The 27565-nt window shown below is 37.9% G+C and overlaps 1 protein-coding gene across 2 annotated transcripts in view; it reads right to left on the minus strand.

Annotated features, from left to right (window-relative positions):
- Positions 1-27565, minus strand: part of CUL1 (cullin 1) — a 52048-nt gene that overhangs the window by 18298 nt on the left and 6185 nt on the right. For both annotated transcript variants that reach the window (XM_005485914.4, XM_014266270.3), the window contains exons 2-7: positions 18481-18773; positions 5996-6170; positions 5148-5315; positions 4014-4064; positions 3008-3098; positions 2146-2309 (exon numbers count right to left, since the gene is read on the minus strand). In XM_005485914.4, coding sequence (XP_005485971.1) covers positions 2146-2309; positions 3008-3098; positions 4014-4064; positions 5148-5315; positions 5996-6170; positions 18481-18620 — 789 coding nt within the window. In that variant the 5' untranslated portion in view covers positions 18621-18773. The remainder of the gene's footprint in view (positions 1-2145; positions 2310-3007; positions 3099-4013; positions 4065-5147; positions 5316-5995; positions 6171-18480; positions 18774-27565) is intronic.

The following is a 27565-nucleotide window of genomic DNA, read 5'->3' on the forward strand; positions in this document are numbered from 1 at the left end:
TCCAGAGTACTTGCCAGTTTCTTACCGGTAAGGAATAACAACTTCCTTACTTAGAGGAAATAGCAGCAAATCTTTCTTATGAACACTGGAACTACTTAGCCTGTATTTAACCAATTCTGTATTTCTGTAGTTCAGGAAATTCCACCACTTCTGATGCTGCTTCTTAAAATATCCTTACACTTTCGCTTTTAATATTAACAGTCAACTCTCATTGTGAGCTCTTCTATGAAAAGAAATATTTACTTTAACTTCATGTTTCCTTATAAACTCAGTTTTATTTGGTGTTCATATACCTCCATTTTCCTTTTAAAGTCACATTTCAGAAACAAGGGAAAAATAATTAGTTCACACAACAGTATCTTCACTTGTGTCAACTATAAAGATGAAAAGTTCAGTGGAACACTATATTTCAAGGAACAGTCTTAAAAAATACTGATCTTTTTCCCTACAGCACATCAGGCTATGCCAACTTTACTCATGAGTTCTGGCCTGAGAATAAAAATTCACAATCCTTCTAAACTCAGTAAGTCTGCGTACGTAACCTCATACACAAATCCTAGCTCTAGTTAAGATTTCATTGATTATTCTACAAGACACTACCACAATTCTCCTGTAACAGGGTAAGAGTCATGCTATGCCGGTGTGCCCTAGGGTACTCCAAGGTTTCTTTTTATTTTGCAATGCTATTTATCGCCAGACAGAACTCAAAGTGCAGTGCTCCAGTGAGAATGTCAAGTAAGTGTACTAACAGCAGATTACTCTGTTCACAGTTCATGCTTCCATCAGATTACTTGTAAAATCTTACAGCCACTAGTGTGTAAGGAGATGCCAAGAGTGCCCAAATGGCTTCTATACATCTCCAATATATTAATTTGAGCAGATACATAAGGCTACATGCTTTCCTGCTGAACAGCTTTCCCCTGCTGTCTGCTAACTTTGTATGTGCTTTCAGCTTCAAGCAAAGCAAATTGCTGTTTTGTGGATTTCTGAAGCCTTGAGGATTGTTTGGGGTACTGATCAGTTATTTCTACTTGCCTGTAATCTCTAGTTCTTGAAATAGCAATGACCTTCAGACAGCTTCCTACTGCCCTGTACCAAGGAAGTCTGGATGAGCCAGTCATTCAGGTTGTGAATGACTGGAATTCCTCTTTATACATACATTAGGATGAAAGTTAAAACAAGAACTTGAAAGGGAAGTAGCAAAAAATAATTAATTCAACAACAGAAAAGTAAACATAGGTTGGTCTGGTAATTATTGGGAAACTACTAAAGGCACAATTCCTTTTACTGTGTTATTTCTAGGACTTCCCCTCCAATCTTTTTTTTTCTTGTTGGGTAAGTCTTAACTGACTTCAATGCCAAGAGTTAAGAAAGGATGTGTTCTGTGGTAAAAAGCATTACGCAAAGAATATTGCAGGGAGGGATGTGTACCTGCACATTACATACTTGAAAAGTTCTCTTATTTTTTGACTAAACTGAAAGGGAATAAAAAAGCAGCAATTCAGAAAGTGAAGAAAAGTACTGGGAATAAAATACATGAAGCAGCACTTGTCCAAGGTGGAAGATGACCTATCTACTACAGGGTCAGTAGGACTGACCTAATAACCTGGCCAGAAATAGCCAATGTTTATCCTGCTTGTCCTTAGTTGCCCTGTCTGGGATCCCCAAAATTAGAGACAAGTTAAGAATTTAAATCTGGCCTCTGTTGATGAGAAGTACTTTGTAGGGGTTCATGACACTAAAATATTCTGAGAGAATTAAAGTTAATTAATGATGCATTTCCTTAGCCAGCTTGCTCAGGAAGGTACTTCAATAAAAGTGTCAACACCCTGTTCCTTGTACAGGAATGGTAAACTTGTGTTAAAGCAGAATTATTGTTTGGGTGTCTTGAAGTCTAAAAAAAATCTCAATCTATTTTAACTTAATCTTCTCTTTTGACTGTTCAGAAAGTTCCACTGAAAGGTGGTAAGGAGACAAACTTCAGACCAGATAAACAGAGAAGCAACCCACTACAGGGAAAATTAGCTGTTTCTGTAAAATAACCATCATTTTAAGAAACTGACAATAAAAGCCTAGAATTTATATTCCTTTGTCTCTAAAAAAATCAGTAACCAGAAAAATCACAAAGAAGATTAAGTAATTTACCTTCTTCATGTACTCTGTGACTGGGTTCTGTTGCAAGAATTCAGTACTTTCTCGTGTATAAAATCTCTCTGTGTCAGCAAGAAACTGAGATTCAAAGGATTCTTTATAGACAGTTAGTGTAGGTCCTTTTGCAAATGCATCATCTTCATTCAGCCCCAGCTCCACTAAAGGAAAAAAACCACAATCAAACAAAAAAAGACCAAGAAATAAAAAAACTGGTTGTTATGAAGTGATCTCCTGCAAATAAATAAGGACACTCCTAACTTAGATAAAAGCAATCAATTGGGACTGCATCAGCACCACTTTTAAAAAAGTACATTGATTTTGCATTTTAAATTATCAGCACAAGACATTACTAATGTCAACTACACTTTTAGATACATTTCTTAAATGTAGGGTTTGGAAAACTTCACCATTTCAAATGCTAGTTCAAATTCTCCTTTCGTTTTTCCCTCTTACGAGTTCCAGATTACATGCTTTTGCTTTTATTGATGAAACTAGTCAATAATTTGGATGGCAATGCTCTCAGTATTATACAAAAGGGAAAAAGCAACCCCACTGTGCTATGCAAGCTACCATCCCTACCCACTTCCAGATTTAGCTCCTTAATAACTGATTTGTAAATGATGAACACTCTTGTCTATCAGTTGCACTCTCAAGTTTCACAAATACAGTATAATCATCTGTTATGGTATAAAGTATCAGTCAAATGTGAAGTTAAACAATACAGAACTGCATTTACATTACTGTAAAAAAATCTTTACTGGACATATGAAGAGGTGGGATATTCTGGGCTCTGATAAGGTACACAAATTTATTTATTTTTAAGAAAGTAACAGAATCTTAAAGAAATCACATTTACCATAGGATTGTACAACTCCACTGATCAGCCTTGTATTGATAGTTTCACCATTTCTTTCCTTTTCAATCAATTTCAACACTGCATTTGTTACCTTAGAAAACAGGGATTAAAAGTTAAGTCAAGCACAGAGAAAGCAGCTGGTAGATCAAGCACCATACTTAATTAGGAGTCTATTTCCATATTCAAGAAAAGTCAGGTACCTTGAGAACAACATTTAAGTGAACACAAAGTTCCTACAGAGAATGATACTCCTTTAAGTTATACAACATAATTACAGTCTGATTAGTGGTAAGGTGTAGATGTATATTAAAGTTGCTTAGTATTCTTTTTTCTTTAATTTCAAAAGAACACCTTCAAAGCCAAACTTCTCTTTTTGTTTATATGTGAAATACAAAACATTGTAGCAAGACCTGAGCTAACCACCTGTTCTTTGGACAAATAATCTGCTGCAACCACTTCATCATGAACTACGGATAAGAAGTGAAATCAACCTACTCATGTACCTAAGAATTGTGATGGAATGCCTTGTTTTGTATTGTGCTGATTCACTAACTTTAAACATTTAGCTGACCTGAGTCTCCCAAGCATCAGTGTAAATTTAACAACTCACAGTAAAATCCTGGCCTGTCCCTATCTGTTCCCATCCAATCTTGACTCCCAAACCTTAAGACATGACTGTCATCAGCCTGTACTCCTGTCTAGCTTAGTAACACTGAAATGGCTACTTCAAGTCCCTTTAGCTTTAAAAAAAAAAAGCCAAGGGCACTCTCAGCAGAGAGATAACAGAACAGTCTTGGTATCAAGGTTCAATCACGCACACAAAGGTTTATTCCTTCAAATATCTATCTTTTTTTAGTATCACAAAGCAGAAGCAGAAGGCTCCATTTTATTTTCCAGGTCTGTGCACGCCCCCATCCCCCCAGGCTCCTTGAAGCAGTTACTTACAATATATGAAATTAACCCTATAAAATAACACTATAGTTGTAATATATTAATATACACATACCTGCTTATTTAATGGCCTGAATAAACAGTCTCTCCAGGTCACCAAGGCAAGCTAGAAGGAAAAGAAGGGAGAAGAAAGACGGAATGAAGAAAATATTTACATATACACATGTACATGTAGGGTAATTCCCTATAAGGAAAGCTGGTGTAGTATGCAAACTAATGATAACTTCTAAAACTCTATTTTGGCACACACATTTCTCAAGCAATGAGACTGTTTCACATTAAAATTACAACTGGGTTTACCACTACCTTTACTATGTTGTTCCTTTTTCTAGCAGAGGATCCACTGCCAGCTCTGGAAACTAACAAAACCCACTTTGAGTGACTTTGAAAACACACAGCTTTTTTTGTTGGCAGTTTCCAAGCTGACATAGTCCCTTAGCATTGGGCTACTAAAGTCAAGAGGAAAGGAAGTAAGGATATCAACTGTTTTTCTACCATATGCAGAATTACGAAGTGAAGCAGGAAAATAGAACAGCACTTTCCTAATGCTTTACCAGTAAGGACAATAATTATCCTATATTTTAAAAAAAAAATCTTTTAGTTATCTGAGATACAGAAGTACTGTTAAGTTCTTATTTATATTACTTCACACTGCAAAAAAATTATCAAGATCACATATCAATCTTTCAGAACTGCACCAAAATAACTTACACTACAAACCAAATGTTGTCTGAATCTTAGCAGCTTGGATGCAAAAAAATTTGTAGAAATGTATTGAATTCAGAAAAAAAAATATTATTTACTGCTTCATTTGGTGTTTGAAAAGCTTAGCTGAATTTTAAGTGGGATGACAAGGCCATGCTGAGGCACACAGATAACACCAAGCAGCAAATTCAGACATTTCAAGCATTCAGACAACCCTCAACAGTCTACTGCTGAAGTTCCAATACATACAGGCAGATTAAACATAAAAATAATACAAGGCAGATCAAACATCTCACAGACACAGACATTGGAATTTTTACAAATATACTGAGGTAGGAGTAGGAAAAGGAGGGAGAATGCCACTTTGCCCACTTCTACAGAATGTCTATGAACCTCCTACAAGATTCAAGGAGTGATCTATAGAATGATAATGCAAACATGGTTGATGGAATGGACAAATCACTCAGTTCAAAAAGCTACTTACTGAATAAATTTCATATATTCCTTTACGACCTTCATCACACTCACGACGAACCCAATGTCGATTGAGGTAGGCACATATCCCATTCAATACTTTGCTTGAAAACCTATAATCTTCCCACTGTTGAGTGTAGAATTTCAGCACACTCTCATCCATCAAATCTTCACCATCCTGAAATGACAAGTTTGTCAGTACTGTTGTGTCATTTTAAGGTACAACCAAGACATATCAGGGTATACAAACTGACTGTGTAATAAACCCACACCATCCAATGTATTTACAGGAAACACACTGCTAATACATTTAGTTCTACATTAGTAAAGCACAAAGCCAGTATGAGATTTTGAAATTAAAAGGCTGAGAAAAAAATGCATAGCACAGATGAAGCTCCAGAAGACACCCCTGTCCCTCTGGATGCAAGACAACATCCAGCTCTATTAGTAGTTTATTTATTAAACTAAAATAAAGGCTACCATCAGGCATTTTCAACATGACATGCATCCATTTTTTCAGCATTCCTAATATGCTGGTTAATTGCTTGGAAAGTCTAGCTATTCTTGCTCAAGTGCAGGACAGCTTCAGATGTCATGTAACATTACTTCCATAAAACACAGGAATGTTGTTTTGGCTTGAAGAGGAAAAGCAGCTCACAGGTGCAAGCTTAGGGACTGATCTATGTCTGAAGTAAAGCCAACAAAACATCCTAATGGCCACGGAGACAAAAGCACCTTTTAAGATTATTCAGTTTACATCCAGTGGCTGCATACACCTCTAGTCTTACTGATATAGCTTTTCTTCTCACCCCAGTTTATGTTACTACAAGTACAGATCCATCTCATACCCCATCTTACCTTAAGGAGATTAGTCAAGTAGTTCTTCAGAAATTCTTTTAGCCGTTTGTACAATTCCAAGCCAACAAACTGAGCACCTCCAGGTGTCTGGCCCTTTTTTGATTTAGAAGGAGGTACTCCAGCTCCCCGTGCTTGATTAGATTGGTGTACACTGGTACAGTAGTTATAAACATGACTGACAGGAAAGTTAAGGAATACATTTGCTACCATAAGATTAAAAATACACTTAAAAAACAATGCTAATTTCAATAAGCTATTATTTATACAACTGTAAATGACTTAAACATAATGCATTACAAGATGCACTAGCCTACATCAAATCAAATCACAGCTAAGAAAATTAAGTAATTTTCAGCAGAATTATCTGCAGAAAAATTGTGTCAGACTGAGAGCACTGCAAGTACTGACCCCAACATAAAATTAATTTAACGCTTACTTACAAGACCATCAAGAAAACAAAGCAGTGGAATTTGCTGATAAGATTATTTAAATGGAATTTATTTGATCTACTATATTGGTCTTCTATAAATACATAAGCTTTCATTTGAACTGAAAGAAATTTCAATACTAGCCTCAAGCAACCTTCAGTAGTTGAAAACACAAGAGAATACTTTTGCATTCTTTCAAATACCAGTCTCTATAAAAGATTTGGCCACTTAAGATTGGCACACAGGACGAACCTCGAAAACAGTAATGGTAAGACATATACATTTAAATGCACACCATAAGATGAGAGTATCTAAAACCCAATTTTAGGCTAGAAGCTAATCCCAAAATTTTAGTGTAAAATCACAGTTATAGAATTGTTTAGATCAGAAAAGACTTCTAAGATGAGTCCAACCATTAATATAGCACCACCAAGTCCACCACTAAACCATTTCCCTAATCACCCTAAGGGTCTTTATATATCTCCAGAGACACTGATTTCACCACCTATCTGGGCACATTGTTCCAACGCAGGACAACACTTACAGTAAAGAAAGTTTTCCTAATATCCAACCTCTATCTCCTCTGATGCAACTCAGGGCCATCTCCTCTTGTTCTGTTGCTGATTACATGGGAGAAGGGCATGACCCTCACCGTGCTACAGCCTTCTTGCAGGTAGTTGTAGAGAGCAGTGAGGTCTCTCCGAGCCTCCTTTTCTCCAGGCTAAACACCCCCAGCTCCCTCAGCCTCTCTTCATCAGCCTTGTGCTCCACCGTTCCCCAGCTCTGTTGCCCTTCTCCGGATGCACTGCAGCCCCTCAACGTCCTTCCGGTTGGGAGAAGCCCAGAACTGGACACAGGATTCGAGGTGCAAAGTATAGCAGGACCATCACTGCCCTGGTGCTGTATCACACTACTGCTGATACAGGCCAGGATGTCATTGGCCTTTTTGGCCACCTGGGTGCATGCTGGCTCATGTTCACACAGCTGAGTGCTAGAGAAGCATCCCCAGGTCCTTTTCCATGGGGCAGCTTTGCAGCCACTCTTCCCCCAAGCTGCAGCACTGCCTGGGGTTGTTGTGGTTGAAGTGCAGGAAGGACACAGCACTTGGCTTTGCTGAACCTCGTACCTCGGGCCTCAGCTCACTGGTCCTGCCTCGTTGGACCCCTCTGCAGAGCCAACCCACGCTCCAGCAGATCAGCACCCTCAGCCAAGTCTGTGTGCCCTGCCAAACCACTGAGGGTGCACCTGATCCCCTTGTCTCAGGCACTGCTGAACAGAGCTGATCCAGCACTGAGTCCTTGGGAAGGAGGTTTGTGACTGGCTGTCTGCTTGCTGCCTTGCTGCATGCATTCATACAAATGCACTTGGTTGGGCTGTTGATCCCACCATCTTTTTTTTTTGGCTAGAAGCCCTAATACTTATGTGACCAGGCAATTCTGTGGTTTCTAACACAGGGACCCTTTTTTCTTTGCTGCCACATGGATCTCCATCACCTGCCTTCCCTGAGATACCAGACTGAAGGACCTCACTAACATACCATGCCTCAAACACTGGCATGCTGCCCCCCTGGTTTTATTCCTTTTCAAATCTCTCTCTAGAGGACCTGGTAACTCTGGTATCTGCAAAGATACGTTTCCCTTTTTGAGACAGATGCACCATGTCTGTCACTAGCAGGTCTGATCTCATATAAACCCAGCACTAGGTTGTTTAAAAAAAAAAAAAATTGCCACTGACACCAGGCTCAGAGCCACATATTGATCTGCCAGCTCTTCCTGTTTATTCCTTCATCATTTCTTGGAACTGGAAAGAGAAAGGTGTGAAAACTACTTCAGCTTCTGATCTCTTAACCAGACATCCCAAGTCCCTGAAGTCTCTTCATTACCTTTAGAGTTCTTGTTGCAACTTCACTGCTGTCTATCTAAAAAGTCTGAGAATTGTCACAGGGTAGGAAGTCTGCTCTTTACATCTTTAAGCCAAGTATCAGAGATGCAGAAGATGACCCTAGCAAGTGGCAGCAATATTTTTTCCTCTTATACTACTACAGCCTGGCAAACTTGCTGTAACTGTTCATGTAACATTTCAAGAACACATTCTGTTCTCTGATCTAAAAAACTCAAATATTCCGGATTCTTCCAAAATAGTAAGTGGAAGTCATATTGTCCCAAACACTTCAAAATAAGAAGGCATCTTTAAAGAAGCTGCATTGAACAAGCAAGAAAAATAAACTAGCTAGGTGTCACCTAGACTGAACTCGATGAGAACTCAGATCTGACAATAAAAATCACCCTAGTGACTCAAACAAACAACCATCAGCCAAAAGGAATGAAGCTACTGAGCACTCAGTCTTCTACTGCCAGTCCAAGGACAGGCTTTTGAGTCACATCCTTGTTAGAAAACGCTGTACTAACCAATCCAAAATGTTTAATTTGGCTTTGTGTTTTCACTAGGTTAGAAAAGACCTTCAAGATCCAGTCCAACCCATGCCCTAACACCTCAACTAAACCATGGCACCCAATACCACATCCAGGGATGGGGACTCCACCACCTCCCCTGGCAGATCTTTATCCCTCAAGACAAGTGGACCCAGCTTTAACCACTAGAGAGGTTTCCTCCACAGCACACCATGAACTAGGAAATTAATATATTGCAGAGACTTGACTTTTATCTTTTCCTTCACAAAGCCCAGCACAATAAAATGGCAAGACATCAGCATAAATAAATACCAAGAAAATGATAAACCACAAATATACGATGCATTACAGTCATTATAAACAGATTTGCTTCTAAGTGGCAAAGCTCAAGAATTGTCTCCAAATATCCAGTTAACCTCCTTGTAGTTAATTTTATAAAACACTTCATAGACAAAACATACCCTTAAACTGGGTTTAGTGATCAGAGTATCCTGCATGCCACCAGGAACAAAGCTCAGGGTCTTCACATCAAACTGCATGGAAAGCATGCTCACAGTCTATATTTACATGCTTGTTTAGAAAGTCATTGCATTCTGTGCAAAGAAGTAATGCTCTTTGCCTAAGATTAACCCTTTTTGAAAATATACAGCGTATGTTTATTTCTTATCTGTTACGTCATCCAGATGCCAAGTAAGTAAATTTCTCACAATGTCACCCAATAACATAAGGGCTTCATTTGCATTGAATTGAAGCAATTGAACTTCTTTAATCAGCCTCTTATCTCTATCAGCCACTAATTTCCTGGACATTAATGATTTCTTCCACCTCCTAATCATTTGTTTGGTCAAATTCCCTGGCACTGTTGCTACTTTTACTATCTACACCTTGATTTCAGAATTCTCTGTTCAAGTAAAGAACAAGACACGGCACAACTATTTTCCTCTAGATATGCAACTTACTTTCTTGCCACAAACAAGAAAAGCAGGTTTACCCGACAGGTTAATTTTAAAATAGCTAATACATAAATTTCTCTAAATTGTTTATGGAAAACCTCTCCTGATACTAGGAAATTAGGGCTGATTCATAAATAGCCCCTTGACAGTCCTGTCTCCTCCTTCCCCTCTCTTATCCCAAATGGCTTTGAGCAAGCCTGAAAATATGAAGACTGTCCAGATGAAGGGTAATTCTTGCAGTTTTGAGAGTACTGCCTGACAAAAACCTTCTATTCATCTCTACAAACAATCAAAACAGCCTTCAGAAAAAGAAAAGGCCAAGATTAGAAGACATAAGCCTTTTTCTTACCCCATATACTTTACTATTAAACCCAGGATTCATTGTAAAATTAACACAGAGACTGAGACCTTTTGTCCATGTCCGACAGTAATCACCTCAGAGCTGCAACAAAAGTAATTCCAGTACTGCTCATCTTTACCTTTTATTCTGGCTTGAGATTTGCTAGCCAAAGGGTCCAAGACAGCACTGTTGAAGTGCTCTAGTTTCATTGTTCCATACAAGTCAAACTGAAGTTAGTTTGCAAGTGTAACTCTTTGACATATTCTGCATAAAGCATGCTCTCTCACACTTTGTTTACAATCTGTCCCCCCATCTGCTAGAGCCAGCAACTGACAGAAAGACTGACATATTCAAAACAAAATCAGATTTGTGCTGCTTACAACAAAGTGTATGACAGTCCATCTGAGAATCACAAGGGGAATGCTATGAAAAGAATTCCTAGCTGCAGAAAGCAAAATAAATCCCTCAATGCATGGTGTGCTGGAAGCTATATACATACACAAACAGCTACCAGGAAACATTTTTGGGGGTGTTATCACAATTCTGTATAGCAATTTGCATACCATAACAAGCAGAGAAGTTAATTCATCAATAGAAAAGTTTGAACCAGAGTGAAGCCGTGCTGATCCCCAAGCTTCAGGCTTGAAATTCAGATTTGGCCCAGCAGACAAACCACCTACAGGAGGAAGAGATCAACATCAATTTCCTCTAACCTCTACACCTTCCATACAGTGAAGGAGAAATTTAATTTAGTTGTCTAAAATAAATTTGAGGTAGAAAACTGCAAGAAAGTTTATAAAATAATTCAGCATTGTGCTGTTCAAGATGAAAAATCCTTTTCACAATTCTCCTCCAAAAGTCTTCAAAACAAAATATAGCCAAAGACAAATTAATTTTACCACCTCTGTCACCAATATAATTTACACTACTTTTGACAGCCTTTGCTCAGTTTCTAAAGATAGGCAACAGGAAAAAAAAAATCCTGTGCTGCCACACCCTAATGGACTTAAGGCCTTGTAGCAGATCACTTCCACTGGAGGAAAGGGTCCTAACACACAAGCCAGCGGGAGAGCCTCCTTGCCACCTGGTTTCCAGCAGCACAGGGGCTCATGCAGGCAGGCAGTCATGAGGACTGGGGAAGGAACCAACACTACAGCCAGTGGTGGTCCCTGGCCCCAGACCCTTTGGTGAGCAGATCTGAACTTGTGTGCCCACACTGGGGAAGTGAAACAGGCTCTTCCAGCAGCACTGCATACATTTTTTGAGCAAGTATGCCAACAAAACACAACCAAGAGCATACCATGGTCAATTCTAATCTACCCTCTCCCCTTGAAAAGTACCAAAGTAATCCATACAGGTTTTATCCTCTGGAAGCAACTGCAAACCAAAATTACATAAGAAAAATTATCAGTTGTGTAATTCAACACACAACAAGAAAGCACTCAGACACTACAATGATGAGTACACATAATTCAGTTTTGCATAAGTCTTAAAGTTTTTAAAAGAAAACAGTTCTGCTGAGGTACTAACTGGTTCACCTTTCACCAGCACCGCCAAACCCTCAGAGTTCTTTAATTTTGCTATGAAAAATTAACATAACTGGAACTGTGTGAGGAACAAGTATGTAAAATTAAAGGAACTGAAAGGGAAGGAGAATTAACAGAATACAGCAGAAAACTACAGTGCAGAGATGCCCACAATAACACAAGCCAAACAACTGTCCAATCACAATTTCTCTCTCGTTACTTCTAGTCTCTTTATTATAAAGATCAGTTTTAGACATAAATTTGCTATTTCACAGACCTTAAGCAGAAATTAACTTCAGGCTCAGCAGCTGGCCTGCAGGACTAAATTGAGATTAATTCCACTTTTGTAAAAAAATCTGTATTTTCCTAGATTACACCAAAGGCATGCAAGAACATCATATAGAGAACTACTGCAAACACTGACAGGAAAATTGCTAGGGAAGGCTACAGAAGCTTTGTATTATTGTAGAACCACTTCTAAGACAAACAACACAGCTTATTATATTTACTAAAGAACAGCTTTACATATTTTCTTAAAAATTAAAGCCATTCAAGTCCTGTTGAAATCCAGAAGTTTAGGCTGGATTACCCCAGACATACAAGAAGAGAAGATAAGAGAAGTGGACATGCCTACATGACTATAATGTTTTGTGAGTCAAACGGATGAAGGAAATTTACATGAGTTTTTGAAATTACAAATTTGTAAAAAACAAATCACTTTTCAGAACAACTGCTTTGAACACTCACTTTAGCTTTGTGAGAAGCAGCAGTAAAACAAGAACCCCAGAAATCTTCATTCTTTTCAGGGAGGTATCAGAAAGAGATTTTATCTATGTTCAGCTCATCATCCAGGAAGTAAGGGTTACCCCGACAGAGCCATTCAGAGAAAGCTAACAAACAAAATTAAAAGCTTGCACCCAACCCCACACAGTCACCACTTGTGATTAAGTTTCAATTGATATATTTTGATACATTGATACATTTAACTCTATAGATTTGATACAACTCTCAGCTAAATCACTCCATTTTAGACAACCCATTTTAGTCAGGGAAGGACTGAGGCAAGACATTGAGAAGCTATTACAGCATCAGCCATGCAGCTGCTATGAAAATCCAGGCATAACTCAGCTCAAACAGGTTTCTACAAGTCTGAGATCAGAGACACTTTCAGCAAAAGCCATCTGAAGACTAATAGACAACTTCTTGTTTCTCTCTCCACAGCATAAACTCAAGTGCATCAGAGAAGCACTCAGTTACAAGGAAAACACAAAATTTCAAAGCCAAATGCAAAAACAAAGTGTACAGTTTTTATGCCAGGGAGTGTATGAACCTCCATAACTGAGGCTGCTTTTAAATTTCTTTCTTTGCATTGACAGAGGTTGGTTCTGAACAGAATATTGGTTACTACCAAAAGCAAGTAGAACAGCAAGCAGTCATTGTGGAAGAGTGCATAAAGAAAGGGAATGATTGTACAAATATAAACATATTCTGCCCTTCTTTCAAACTGAAGATGCAATCTTTGTAAATACACACAAATGCATACAATTATATGTACCTTTCCACACAAGAAAAGGTCCATTATGTACCCTTTGAACATGCCAACAAATACATTTACTTCTGCCTTCGTGTTTCACACAAGCACTAACTGGAACATGAGAAGTCCTATGAAATGGGATATTGAATATATGCAGGACTAATACTAGCAGACAGAAGAAGCTGCCTTGATGTATCCAAAGTGACCTCAGACGATTTGACACTGAAGTGAAAGGATGGTTCAGAGTGAGAGAATCTTAAGAGAAAGTGGAACAGCATCTGAGATGTAAATGAGAAGTGCATACCCTAACACCTCACTATTTTCTGCATAGAAAGAGCATAATAATCTGTGCAGAAAGAAAAAAACAAGAACATACCGTGCTGCCTGGTAACAACAGATTCATGTGATTAGAAAATGAAATATTTTCACAGTTTTAATATGCATCTGCTGATCTAAAATCCTACTAAAATACAGGAATTCAACAAGGAAAAAAGATTGCAATAGAAGCAACTACAAAAGCTCTTGGCAAAGGATGCCAGGAGAAGGGCTTAATGGTTTTGTTTTTTTCTTGGTCAATATACTACTGGTGCTGAATCTACTCACAGGGAGAAAAAAAAGTTAAATATATTTACACTTTCTATTTTATGAACAGACAGATTATCCTGAGTCATCTAGCAGTTTTGAAGTGCAAGCACACTACACTTTATTTAATGTTCAACACAGTATTTTCCTATAACAGTTGCTAATACGTGAGGAAAAAAAATCCCATTTTATAAAATGATTACAGTATCCTTTTCTGATATACAATTACTTACATTTGATCCAATAGTTATTCAGTAGCCATTGATTTGTTAAAATAAGTGAACAAAATTGAATCAAAATAAGCAAGGATTTTTCATAAAATAATGAAATGTGATAGAACAGCATAGCCTTTACCTATCCTTGACAAACTTCAACTCATGACTTTGAAAATATTTACAAATGAGGGCTGATAATGGAATAATATAAGAAACACATTTTTAAGATCCAATTTATTGGTGTAAGACTTGAGCAAATTTTAAGTCATAATAAATTCAGTCATTTTCTTCAAATTTCCACATAAGACCTATAAGATAATGATGCCAATCAACTACTCAAAGGTATTCTAGGAACCTGTTGAAATCAGTAGTGTAATTTTATGTCTATAACATTTGAAAGACCTTGAAAGCCAATCTGAACACTGCAATCTGGACATTGCAACTTATATCTTAGTTAAACAACCACATCATACCTTCCACAGAATTATGAACTTTTCTTATCAATGACAACATTTTAACATATCCTCATGCAAATATAAATCTCATCTGTTGTAAATTAATAACAACTGGACTCTTTAAACTCATCTTATTTTTCTCAAATTTTCTTCAAATATTAAATTTGGACAAAAAGATTAATCTGTTCTTTATGGGCATAAATTAAGTAGATTGTTTAAAAGAATCCCTAAAAATGCTTCTCAGGTTGTTTTGTAAATCAGGGCAGTGAAAGCATGAGTTTATGTTAAATATTTGGCATTTCAAAGAGTCCACATACACTAGAGAGAAGCACACCACTAACCTTTCCATTCACCAGTGCTATCTGAAAATTGTTTATGTGTGCTTCTAAACAAAAGTAAGTATTATAGCAAAGTTACTCAGCTCTTTGTCTAAGTCACTGTGAAAAATTACACTACTTTGATACAGTGCAGCAAGGTTTTCTGTCATTTTAGTACCTGGCCTGAGAATCTTCTTAAGATACATAAAACAAGAAAAGGAACAAACCCCTTTCATTCTCTCCATTGAGTTTCAATGCAAATGTCCAGCAAACCCCCATTCATTCTCTCATACCTTGAGGTTTGAGGAAAATAAATTGGAGGCTCACTATACAATTAGTTTGAAAAATGGACTTCACTTGCTGCCAAAAGAGAAGAAAATAGCACAAGATGTATGAATATTTTATCACTGCCAAATGGAGTTAAGAAGAGGTGGCTATAAAGACAAGTGACCTACAGCACTATAAATAAGTTGAGTAAGAATAATTCTAGTAAACCAAGTAATAGGTTTTCAACCAACAATTCAAAACAGAAACTCAAAACTTGCTATACAGAAATACAGTTCTCTCTCTACAGTCTCTTACAGACTAACTGAAGTTTCCTCCAAACAGACTAAATGCCACTAGGAGATGTTCTGTATACACATACCCCTAAAAACTGACTTTTACAAGCAAGTCCTGTGGCTCACAGCCTCCAAACTAATAATCACCAAATGGAAAACGGGGTGAATAGGCCTTCCCTCACAATATTTAGGTCTATTGTTTCTAGAAATCAAGTTAATTTTATTGGCTGTTTCTCTTTTCAGCATAAAGTCAATGTTTGACATGCAATTCTGAGCTAGCTTGTAATACTGTTGTCAGATGATGTTAATTACTGTTATAGGAACAACCAGGCTCTTCAGTACTAGAAATTACATAATATCTGGGTAAGGAACAGAAAAACATCTAGATTCCATTTTCAAGAATCTCACACATGGGGGGAAAAAAAGGAAACACCAAAACAACAAACTGCACAAGAAGGAAACACATGATCATTTGATCTCACAAAAAAAAGGTACTTTGCAGTTAAAAGCACAAATAAATCTAAATTACAAGAAGTATGGATGAGGAATTTGGTAACCACCATTCAGAAACAAAATTTTTCCTTCACCTCTTCAATATTCAGATCTAAAAAACTCCTGGAATAATCATCATGTTTCTGTTCCCACTGAAATGAAGGGGAAGAAACCCCACCTTAAGCACAGGCTCCAGCCCGTACAAGAGATGAATTTACTGTTTCACAAAGAGACCGTCTGAACAAAGAAAACAAGTGCAGGTGTGACAGAGGTCTGAAATGCTTGAATTGCATAACTATTCTAATTATTTTCCAGAGGGACTTGACCAAGGCACAACAAAATCTTCTACATCTCCAATCAATTTTGATTGAAAATTGATGACAGACATAGGACTGAATAGGATATAGGACAGATATAGGACTTGCTTATATGCACGGTTCCCCTCTTATAAATTAAAGGGATGAAATGAAATCCACCTCAGGAGGAATATCCTGACAAGAAAAAAAAAAAAAGGGGGTGGATGGGGAAAGAGAAAGAGGACAAAAGAGGATGAGGAAAGACTAAACTGTCAATTATCAAGACATTCTTGTAAGTACAGCTGATCTTCAGACCAATTACAGCTGCAACTGAAACTCATCTGCAGCTGTTCTGCTTTCCAAACTAAGCTAGTTGATAAGCAAAGCTTCCTGAAATAAACATCTACCCGACTACAAGACTTGCTGTACACAAAGACTGGGCAAATATGTCACAGTTACTGCTTTGAACGGGGTGTAATCTTTTAAGCACAACTTTTGAACACATGTACTTGGTACAGAATGCGAAATGCATTGCTATCTTCACAGGAGATTAAATACACAGCCTAACCAGTATCAAATATTCTGAGTTATCTAACTATTATGTCCAAAAACTTGGACAAAAAATACAAGCTGACCACCAAAATTACCCCCTAAATTAATTCACTGAAGAAACTAACATAAACAGTCCTTATTTTTGTACCAACAACTCCTCAAAGCAGAAGCAAGGAGGAAATGAGTAACTAATAGAGACCATATCCTTTTTACAGCTTCATTCTGAGCATCTTTGAGAACATCAGGAGAGGAAAAAAGCCCATGTTTAACCATTACCATTATAGTCAGTACTTAGCCTTCAGCTGCCCTGCTTAACAGAGCTCCTGAACAAGAATATATTAAAGGCACTCAGAACAAAAAACTCTCAGAGCTTCTACTGCATGTCAAATTTCTCTCAGACATTCAACTTCCACAGAGTTGTTTCACTGAGTCAAAACTAACATTGAACCTAGTGCTGCAAGAAATCACTAATTTTAAATCTTAGGAAAAGTACTGACCCTATACAAATGTTATTTCATCTTCCCATTGCTATTAAAGAAGTATCCTAGAAACACTCAGCAGGCTGCTCAGGGCTTCTCCCACCACAGCCTGGAGCATGGATTCTGCAGGCACAGATAGAAAAGTTTGCACGTTGATGCTGAGATTACATGTACAGAGAAACTTAGAAAGTCCAGGGAACTACAGAATTGACTGGTTTATAGCCTTCAAGCTCCTCTTTCTTTTATAAAAGCTCTGTCCTTTAAAAAAATAATTATTACAGACTAAAATTTTACATGCTGCAATTCCAAATCAGTGCCAGCAACAGCTACAGACATTAGTTCAGAATAATAACTCCATTAAAAAAAACCCAACTCTAAATACTGATAGAGAAAAGCAGCAGAACTAAATGATATTAAATGTATTCAGTTACCATTTCTATCAAATATACAGCAAAGTGTGTAGACCACCACCTTTTTAAGCAGTGCTGACTTTACCATGAAATACAAGCTTACAAGAGTCAAGGCAGAACAAAAGATTCAAAACAAAGGTCATGGAATCCATTTACATGGCACCTTATAGGCAAAATAAAGAAGAATTTCCTTTCTAAATGAAGTCCTGAAGTCAAATACCTAAGCTGTAATACAACAAGAGACATATTTCTCCTACATACTGGTTTGAAAAAATCCTTATAGACTACCTGACAGAAACAAGTTTCCTACAATCTTCCACACAGTAGCTCAGTGCATTTGAACAAGGAGGTTAACCCCCTTCCAGCAGCTTGTAACAACAACCAGAATGTATTTTCCAGAGATGCTGGAAAATAACTCTCCAATGCAAGCTAGGAATTAAAGCAAAATCCACTGGAGACATTCTCACTCCAGCTGGAAAATTACACAATCAAGTCAAGAGTAAAGTATTACATAGAGAATGACAATTGAAAAACTTCCAGGTAACTGGACATGATTATCAGTAAGACCTGAAGCCTAATGCCAGAGACTAACAGAAAACGAAAAGGAATTTCTGTTTTCTTTGTGTGCATTGTGGACTCAAAATTCAACCTAATAATAAAATCTCTTTAAACATGTGCTGTATTAAAGATAACAGTAATCAAACCTGAAATACAGAGGTAGCAATAATTATGGAAGCCAGTTTTCCAGATAACAGAATGTTCCTGCTATTTGCCAGTAATATTAAATAGAAAAGGCCAATCTTCAAAACAAAACCATGCATTCTTAGAAGCCATTAAGTGAAATAGTTATGGAGCAATTTTCAGTCTAAAAAAGTAAAAAGCTATCTGTAATCTACCAGCAGTGAGAGCACTAGCTATCATAGGCAGTAGGATACGTGTAGAGTTCCATGTATCTGGATTTTGCCATACTTTGTCTGGTGTAAACCTGTTGAATTCCAGCTCTTAGGTCATCCCATATCTGGTCAAGACCAATCTGTTTAAGTCCATGCGGGTTCTGACTCCTATTTGATGACATTTTGTATTTCCTGTAAAGTCTTCCAGTGCAGCAGCCTGAGCTCTTGTTATTCCTCCATCAGAATCACAAGTCAAGTAACATTCTAAACTCAGTTGCAGCAACTCAGCAAGATATTCTTTATGCACAAAAAGTGATGTTTCCCAGGAGGATAACCTGCAACAGGAAAAGAAAACATACACGTTATATGACAGTCTAAATTTATCCACACTAAAGATGCAAAATTTATTATTTCATTGAAATACTGTCGTTTACACAGATGAGAAATCCATCTTGAGATGTGAAATACTAAAATCAAGGAACATAATTTAGCAATTCACCACAAAATGAGACAGTTAGTACCCAGAGTTATCCAAAGGCTGTAGGTACTTAGATGAGTGTGGCTGACAACAGAACTCTAATACTAACAACAAAACATAACAGCAAAAAGCTTTCCAGGCAGCAGAGACTATCTACCAGCAAGTGTAAATAGCTCCTCCCCATTCAACAGTAAAATTCCAGTACTTCTGAGCAACTCTGGGTTCTGTGGTAGCTCATTGTTTAACAAACACCCTAATGGGTATTGAAGATTAACCAGAAGATGCTACATACAACTTTTTCTTCATTGAAAGAGTTATCAATAACTCTTCCAATCTTGTACTATTACAGGAAACCTGAAAGGCCAAGACATTTTGGTAGCAGAGAATTTTTCTATCTGGCAAGCATATGCTTACAATTATTTCTTTACTATGTAGAAGAACACCACTTCCTTCAATGTCATTTTACCAGCAAGAGAACACACAGTCAATAATGGTGGGAAGAAAGAACTACTAATAGGAGTACACAGAATAAATATTGAATGAATTGTGAATGAAACAATCAGAAAGTAAGAAAATGCACTACTCCCATGAGTTTTAAGTGCACAAATGTCAGGACATAGTGAAATGATGGCTACCAATTCATCAGCCTCATGATATTATGGTGAAGGAACACATTCACCTGGAAAGGTCCACTGAAAACATCAAGCAGAGAAGAACCATTTTTACACAAGTCCATAAAAATACACTTGCAATTTTAATATGTCTTACCCTCCAAAGCAACAAAATTAAGAACATATCAGAAAATGACAATGTAAAAAAAGGAGCCCACAAATAAGAGACTTGTACTAAGGACCAAGTTAATCTTACTGGAGTCTTCCCATTCATACAGGGAGCCTATAAGAAAAATGGAGAAAGACTTTTTACTGGTACTGTAGTTACAGGAGAAGGGTCAAAGGTTTTAAATTAAAAGAGGGTAGATTCACAGTGGACATAAGGAGGAAATTCTTAATTGTGAGGGTGGTGGTGAGACATTGGAACAGGCTGCCCAGGAAAGCTGTTGGATGCCTGGTGTTTAAGGCCATGTTGAAAGGAGCTTTGAGCAACCTGATCTAATGGATGGTGTCTCTGCCCAAGACAAGGAGACTAGACTAGATGATTCCTTCCAGCCCAAACCACTCTGTCATTCTACACCCTAGAGCTCACTGACTGGAATACTCAAACCTCAGTGAAACATTATGGCTTTCCATTTTTCTACAGACAATACAACTTTATGATAAATCTGTCATCCAAGGTTCATTCCATAATTTCAAGAAAATATAGGCTGAGATCAAATAAACCCTATTATTTGTTCTTAGTCTCTGAGCAGCAGAAAATAAAACATATTCTACAGTTATGTCATAGGTGTTTGTCACAGCCACTTCTAGGCTATTCCATGTTACACTCCAGGCTTTGCAGAGTTTTGAAAATTAAGTATTCTGTTATACCCTCCCTGACTTCCACCCAGTTATCTGAAGTTCTCTTCTGCCTTTTCTCCTGAACCCTAAAAAGACCAACTGAGATAGAGGCATTTTTTCATTTTTTTCAGTCAGTGACTGTCTTACTACAGTAACACAGAGATTACCTATCCTCACAGTCCTTTGCTTTCCCATTACCCATACACATTTCAATCTCCAAATCTATGTAAAACCACCAAGAAGTATTTTTATTATGTGAGTCTCAGCAACAAGTACTGTCTTATTTTAATCTGACATACAACTGATTATGTAGCTAGTTTTATTTTTAAAGAGGAAACAGTTATTCAGAGAATTAGGTGGAAAAGCAAGAATTCAATCAATATACATCTTAGAAAACACACACCTAAAATTCAACACTGCCATTTTTGTTTATCTAATCACAGCAAGCTAGTTATTAAAGGCATACAACAATCATGCATCATAATGCTGCAGTGTAATCTAGATCATACCTTGCTTGTATTTAACTTCTTTAATTTCTGGAAACTGAACCTGCTGCAGTACTACTGACGATGGACTTTCAGGACTGAGCAACAAAAGCCAGGAAGAACAAAGGTCCATGAGTGGCCATTCACCTCCACTGAGGGAAATATTCTGTGCATGTTACACACCCACAGTCTTGGACTGTGATCCCAAGTCAGCATTGCAATAAAAGCAAGAAAATGAATTCCATGTCTACAATCCAGGAGAGCAGAAACACTTTGATTTCTTAGATCTGGTACTAAAGAAGACATGGTTCTGAATCTATAATGCCACAAAAACTGCCGTACGTGTGAGAATTAACTGACTGTCACTTGCTTATTAATCTGCCAAAACACATTTTGGTGTACCTAACACAAAATACTTAATTGCTGTATAAGAGCTTCTAACAAAAGGCCAACCCCTTGCTAGCTAGCAGAAAGCACAACCAGCAGATGTTGAGTTTCCCCTTCTATGACGATGGAAATATTTAACTCTCATCTCTAACTAAACATCTCCTAGTTTTATGTCCCCTGGTGCATCTATGAATACTACCTATTCCCAGAATCTTTTCAACTCAAGGTGTTCCTCATTCACCCTCCCTTTCCCCTAAAGGAAACCTCTGTATTTAAGTCAGGATGTAGCTATTAAAAATGCTATGAAAATGAACAATTTTGGGCTTTTTTTCACATGTAGTCCACTATATAAAAATATTATTTATATGTCATAATTCCACCACAATTGACACTACCTCACTATCCTCTCATTGGCATTCAATTTGAATTTTGCAAGCAAACACATTAATACAGAATGACAGTACCATCTTGCTAACTTCCTAGACTCAAACAATTTACTTCTTCCAGTTAATTACTACTTAACATTAATCAGAAAATAGAGCAATAGATTAATAATTCTATAAGCCACTATCAATTTCTTCCAGATTTATTTATGTGTAGGAAAATAGAAAGGTAATTATTAATATATTACTTTAACAAGAATAGAATTTCAATTGCATATTTATGAAAAGAACTATCCATACTTAGTGGTTAAACTAAACTATGGTATTAAATTTACAGGAAGAGCGGGGGTAACACAAGGCTTTGTTACTTGGCACAGTTGTTATTACACACAAACATTTGATATTCTATTTCATGTGAAAAGTGCTATTATTTGATTCACACACAAAAACCCTTTCCTAGGCCAACAATTCTGAAAGGTCAAATCGAGTCCACAGCAGTTACGCTGCATCTCTTCACCCAACATCCCAATTGCTACAAAGAGGGAGAAAGAGTTCCTAAGGCACATTTCTCAGTGCCCAGACTGTGCACAACTGCCTGAATTAAAACCTCACCATTAAGTCGTGACCTTTAAATCAGTGAGGTCTCTCCCTTGCAAAGTGCTCTTGGCAGGACTGTGCACAAGCTGCACTTGAACTGACCATCACTGTGCTTTCTGCCCTAACAGATCAGACCTGCTGCTGACCTGCTTCAAGGATAAAATCAGCTGCCTGAGTTCCAACATCCACTCTGCAGCTCTGGACCAGAGAACCCAAACTTCATTATAGCTACAGGAGCAGCTATATTTGCATGAGAAATATCACCCCTACAGTTTCCAGACAACATATGCACCATTTGATGCAGCAGGATGATAGTGTTCAATGCCAGCCAATCTTTCAAGCCTGCACTCAAGTACTGCAATTAAAACAGTCCAAACAAAAGAGGTAACACTTTTGCCAGAACTTTAAAACAGCCTTGAAGGACTTGTATGTTACTCCCACTTTTTCATTACTTAGGGACACACATCATGATAGATAAACATGATATGCAAAGAAACACATTGCATTAGAAAATACTGGGCTTGTCTTTATTGATAATCTAATAATAGTCTTTTTTAGATATCCCACCTCTTTGGAAAATAATGTGCATGCTGGAAGAGGCCTTCAGGAAAATGTGAAAATTAACCCATCTTTTATCCAAAAAACTTAATGGATCCCACCACTTCTCAGCATCCCAAGCCATCTGCTGGAGTAAACACCTGATTTTTACATCCTAACACAACACAACTTTCAGCTTTACAGCCCCAAGGCCTGTGCATCACCTGTTGTTCTCCCACAACCCCTTATTTCTAAATTACATACTTCAAGATAGTTTACTTCAGTAATTACAGATAGAATTTGAACTTGTCAGCTTCTTGCACAGTAAGAACTCAGAGGTTCAGAGCAAGGTTTCCCAGCTCATGCAAGAGCCCAGATAACACTGTTTTAAATATGCAATAAAGAGGCACAACCTCTAGACTTATTTTATCTCTTGTCTAACTTCATATATGAGGATGTCTAGCAGCATGAGTTTAAGTGACCAGAGTTAATCCCACTACACCCAAACCCATTTGGGAAGAGAAGCAAGTTTCACTAATAAGCTATGGTGGAACAAATGTCACTAAAAATAAGTTTAGAAACTTCATAATGCTGAAGGTTTTTGAAGTATCTTGACTTCAGCTGATGTGTTAGCATTATGAGCTCTACACTGTAACATTGCTTAGTTGAGCCATAGTCCTGCATGCAACATTATACAGCACTCACATTTCTGGGCAGAATTATTTTAGGCCACTGAAATTAAAGGCTATGCGTAAGGTAGATAGTTTATGCACTTCACACGACACAATTCTTAAAGCAAGACTAGGAACAAGCATAATGTCCTTAGCACTTCACATGCTACAAATGTGTAATTAATCAACATCTGGAGAATTTGCCTATAGCAGACATTTTCACTGTGCCCCAGCAAAATCACACAACTATTGTAAAAAATGGTTATTCTAGAAATCAATACCAGAAGAGAAATACTAGAATTTTTTCTCCCTCTTCAACAAAGATATTTAAGAGACAAATGACAAAAATTACAATGTTCAGTTCCTCTGTATTATTACGAAACACTGAGCTACATGTAGTGTGAAAAGCTTTAGCTCATCTCATTTTCAAGGAAGTTAAATTCAGTTCATTATGAGAAAAACCAGAGATGTATGCATGCACTCATCCCTTCCAAAACTTGTCTTTGGGTGGTAAAAAATTCTGTACAGCACTTTAAAAAAAAAGCAGCAGCAAGTGTGTGTAATTTGGCAGTAATTTAAGACCAAGTTGTGTAAATTTGGCCTGGTTAATACTGTACCTCCCTAACGATGACTTCATTTTGGGCTCCAATGTTCTCCCCACGCCCCCTCCTCTGTGTTTTACAGCTCTGATCAATGATATCTAACGCACTGTAATTAATACACTCCTACATTACTTCATGTGCCAACGATACAGTTGCCAGCTGAACAAATAAAACAAAGCCTGGACATGTTCTTCACAGCTAGAAAAACTCTAAAATTCAATTTTATGTTCAAATTTAAACACAATATATGTAAGTAACTTGGAACTGCAGTTTTCACACTTTCCTAATTTACTTAAATTATCCATTACTGTCTTCACTAAAAGCCTTTTTAACTCATGTGGTTTATCTGTATGCCTGAATACAAGGATTTTTCTAAAATATCAATAACTATTCATCAGAATAAAACCAAGAAACCTGGAGTGTGCCACTTTTTCTCTTTGCCTATTCTTTTACCAGCTCTTTAACATTCTTTATTTCTTCCTTACAGCTTTACCTTTGTTTTCCTTGAACAAACAATCCCAGCAGAGTTTGACAGGTATCTCCCTTCAGTAATGCCACAGCTAATACAAAAAAACTCAAACAACTCACACCATACTCTAACATATACATGCTGCCTCATGAACAAAGAGTAGATCTAGACTCAATAAGGTTTGCTGCCATATTCTACCCAAGCCAACTCTCCCTTCTGCAACTCTAGCCGAAGTTAACTCTGGTCAATATTTAGAATCCCACAAACAATAGGTTTTATGGTTGTTTTACTGCATCAACATCAATTTGGAAAACAGTGCAAGGGACTACATCCTTAAGTACTACATAGGTAAAACATTTCAAGTTTTGGTTGGCCATCTTCAGAGAGAGTTCACTTTGCTGTTGATGAAATAATCCTTATGTAGAAAGTTTGCAGATTGCTCCTAAACTGAACGTCCTTTCTAACCTAAGGTCTTGCATATTCCTGTGTCAAAACCAGGACATAGACCCTACAGTATTTTTTAACTGAACAGTTACTGTGCTTCATAGCTTCTTCAAACACTCAGTTTTACATCTTGGAAAAAGGAATGCTGCAGATAAGGAAAAGAACAAAAAAATCAAGTCAAGATATGGGTGCACTGAAGAGAAGGGAGAAAGTTTTTCAGGAGTGTAGTGGGTTTGTGTGGCAGGCTTTGGTAGTGGCAGGGGGGGCTACAGGGGTGACTTCTGTAAGAAGTTGGCTGTAGCTCCCCCCAAAGTCCAAGACAGCCAATGCCAGCCAGCTCCAGGATGGATCTACCACTGGCCAAGGCTGTGCCAACCAGAGATGGCAGTAACATACTAAGAAGGAAAATAAATTATTGCACAGATGTAACTGCAATCAGAGAAGAGAGGAATGAGAATATGTGAGAGAAACCCTGCAGACACCAAGGTCAATGGAGGATGAGGCATCAGAGCAGAGATTGCCCTGCAGCCTGTGAAGACCATGGTGAAACAGCCGTGCCCCTGCAGCCCATGGAGGACCACAGAGATGCAGAGACCCGCTCACAGACCACAGGGGTGCAAACTTCCACCTGCAGCCCATGGAGGAAACACATGTTAGAGCAGGTGGATGCCTGAAAGGAGGCTGTGAGCTCATGTGAGTCCCATGCAGGAGCAGGTTTCCTAGCAGGACTTATGACCCTGTGAGGTACCCATGCTGGAGCAGGCTGTGCCTGAAGGACTGCACCCTGTGGAAAGAGACCCACATCAAAGAAGAGCTGCAGCCCATGGGAAGGACTGATGCAAGATAAGTTTATGCAGAACTGTCCCCCATGGGAAGATCCCATGTCAGAGCAGGGGAAGGACTCTTCTCCCTGAGCAGTGGCAGAAACAGCCTGTGGTGAACTCACCATACCTCACCCCTGCCTCCCTGCGCTGCTGGTGGGGAGGAGGTAGAGCCAAGAAGGACAGAGAGGTGGGGGGAAGGTCTTTTAAAAATTTGTTTTACTTTTCATGAACTTGCTCTGATTTTGATCAATAATAAGTTCAATTGATTTGCCCAAGACCAGTCTGTTTTGCCCATGATAGTAATCAATGAGAGATATGTCCCTGTCCTTATCTCAACCCATGAGCCTTTCATTGTATTTTTCCTCCTCTGTCTACTTGAGGGAGTGATGGAGGGGCTTTGATGGCTACCTGGCAAGCAACCAGGGTAAAACCACCACAATAAGAAAAAGAGCCTTGAATATTCCCACTTTCTCTCTGGCTTTAATCATATATATGATACAACCTGCATGAACCCAAACAAAAACCAAAACAAACGAGAAAGCAAAAGACTAAACAAAGCCCAATGAAACCCAAATAAACATAAATAATGAAGGACAATGCACATGAAGATGAACATCTTGATTCAGTCAGGAAAATGCAGAAAAGGAAAATGAGGGAGGAAAAACCATGAAATTTGCTAGATACCCCATGTTCCAAGCAGAAGACAGAGTAATATATCCTGTTTCCTTAGAAAAAAACCCCACAAAAAAAACCCCAACCAAACACCACCGCAAAAAGCCACAAAAACAAAACAACAGCAGCAAGGAGTTAAATCCAATGCAATTCAGAAAGAAAAAACACAGAAGGGCTGGAAACACTGAAATACCTTGGGCCAGTTTAGAGACATTAATGATCCTGCAAGGACAATTCTTACTCATAACTGTTTTCCCAGAAGACCTTACCAGACATCAAAACTTCAACTAAATCCAACTTAATAAGTTAAAACATCATAATCCTACTGATCTCCACCAGGAAAACAGCGTTGTCTTACAGCTTGCTTCAGACACAGCATGCCCTCTACCAGAATATCCAGGGCAAGCCTCTGAACTCTAACACAAATACCCCAAAATTATAGCAGAACTCAATGCACCACAACATACTTTCATGCTGCCTTGTTAAAGACACAAACAGGAATTTTCACCTGCAATAATATTTCCACAGTTTTTCCATGCTCTTGGAAGGCAGCAGTTCTTACCAATAACTTTAAAAAAAACCATTAACATGTTGCTAACAAGCAAAAACCAATTCTGGCTGGAATCTCTTCCCAACAGCTTGCTAATTTTACAACTTCTTTCCTCTTATTATTTGTGCAAGAGCTCAATTGATCAAGGCAATACAGTTTGCCACTTCAATTTATAAATAAAGATGACGGTCACACTGATTAATCTTGCAAATGATCTGGTATTTTCAGACATTTGAATGTACTACAAGAGTACAGCTTAAATACTGGGGAGTTTCCTCCCATAATCACCTTCATACTAATGTTTCATTCTGAAGTGACAAATAATCAAGGACTGTTGCAGTTACTTACATTCATTTCCTGCATGTGACAAAATCACAACCAGTGAAAGCCACTCCCTCTTTATTTTATTTTCTTTTTACATTGTGTTAACATTAGGTGCATGGATGTATGTGCCAGTGATCTTGATTCCTACTGTGGTGTAATGCTGGCAATGAACAGCACACCTCTCATATATTTCATTCTAGATGCCTAAACACAGTCAGCCCAGAAAAGAATGAGAGCTTTCTCATTAAAA

Source organism: Zonotrichia albicollis, chromosome 1 (assembly GCF_047830755.1).
Source record: "Zonotrichia albicollis isolate bZonAlb1 chromosome 1, bZonAlb1.hap1, whole genome shotgun sequence".
Taxonomy (NCBI): domain Eukaryota; kingdom Metazoa; phylum Chordata; class Aves; order Passeriformes; family Passerellidae; genus Zonotrichia; species Zonotrichia albicollis.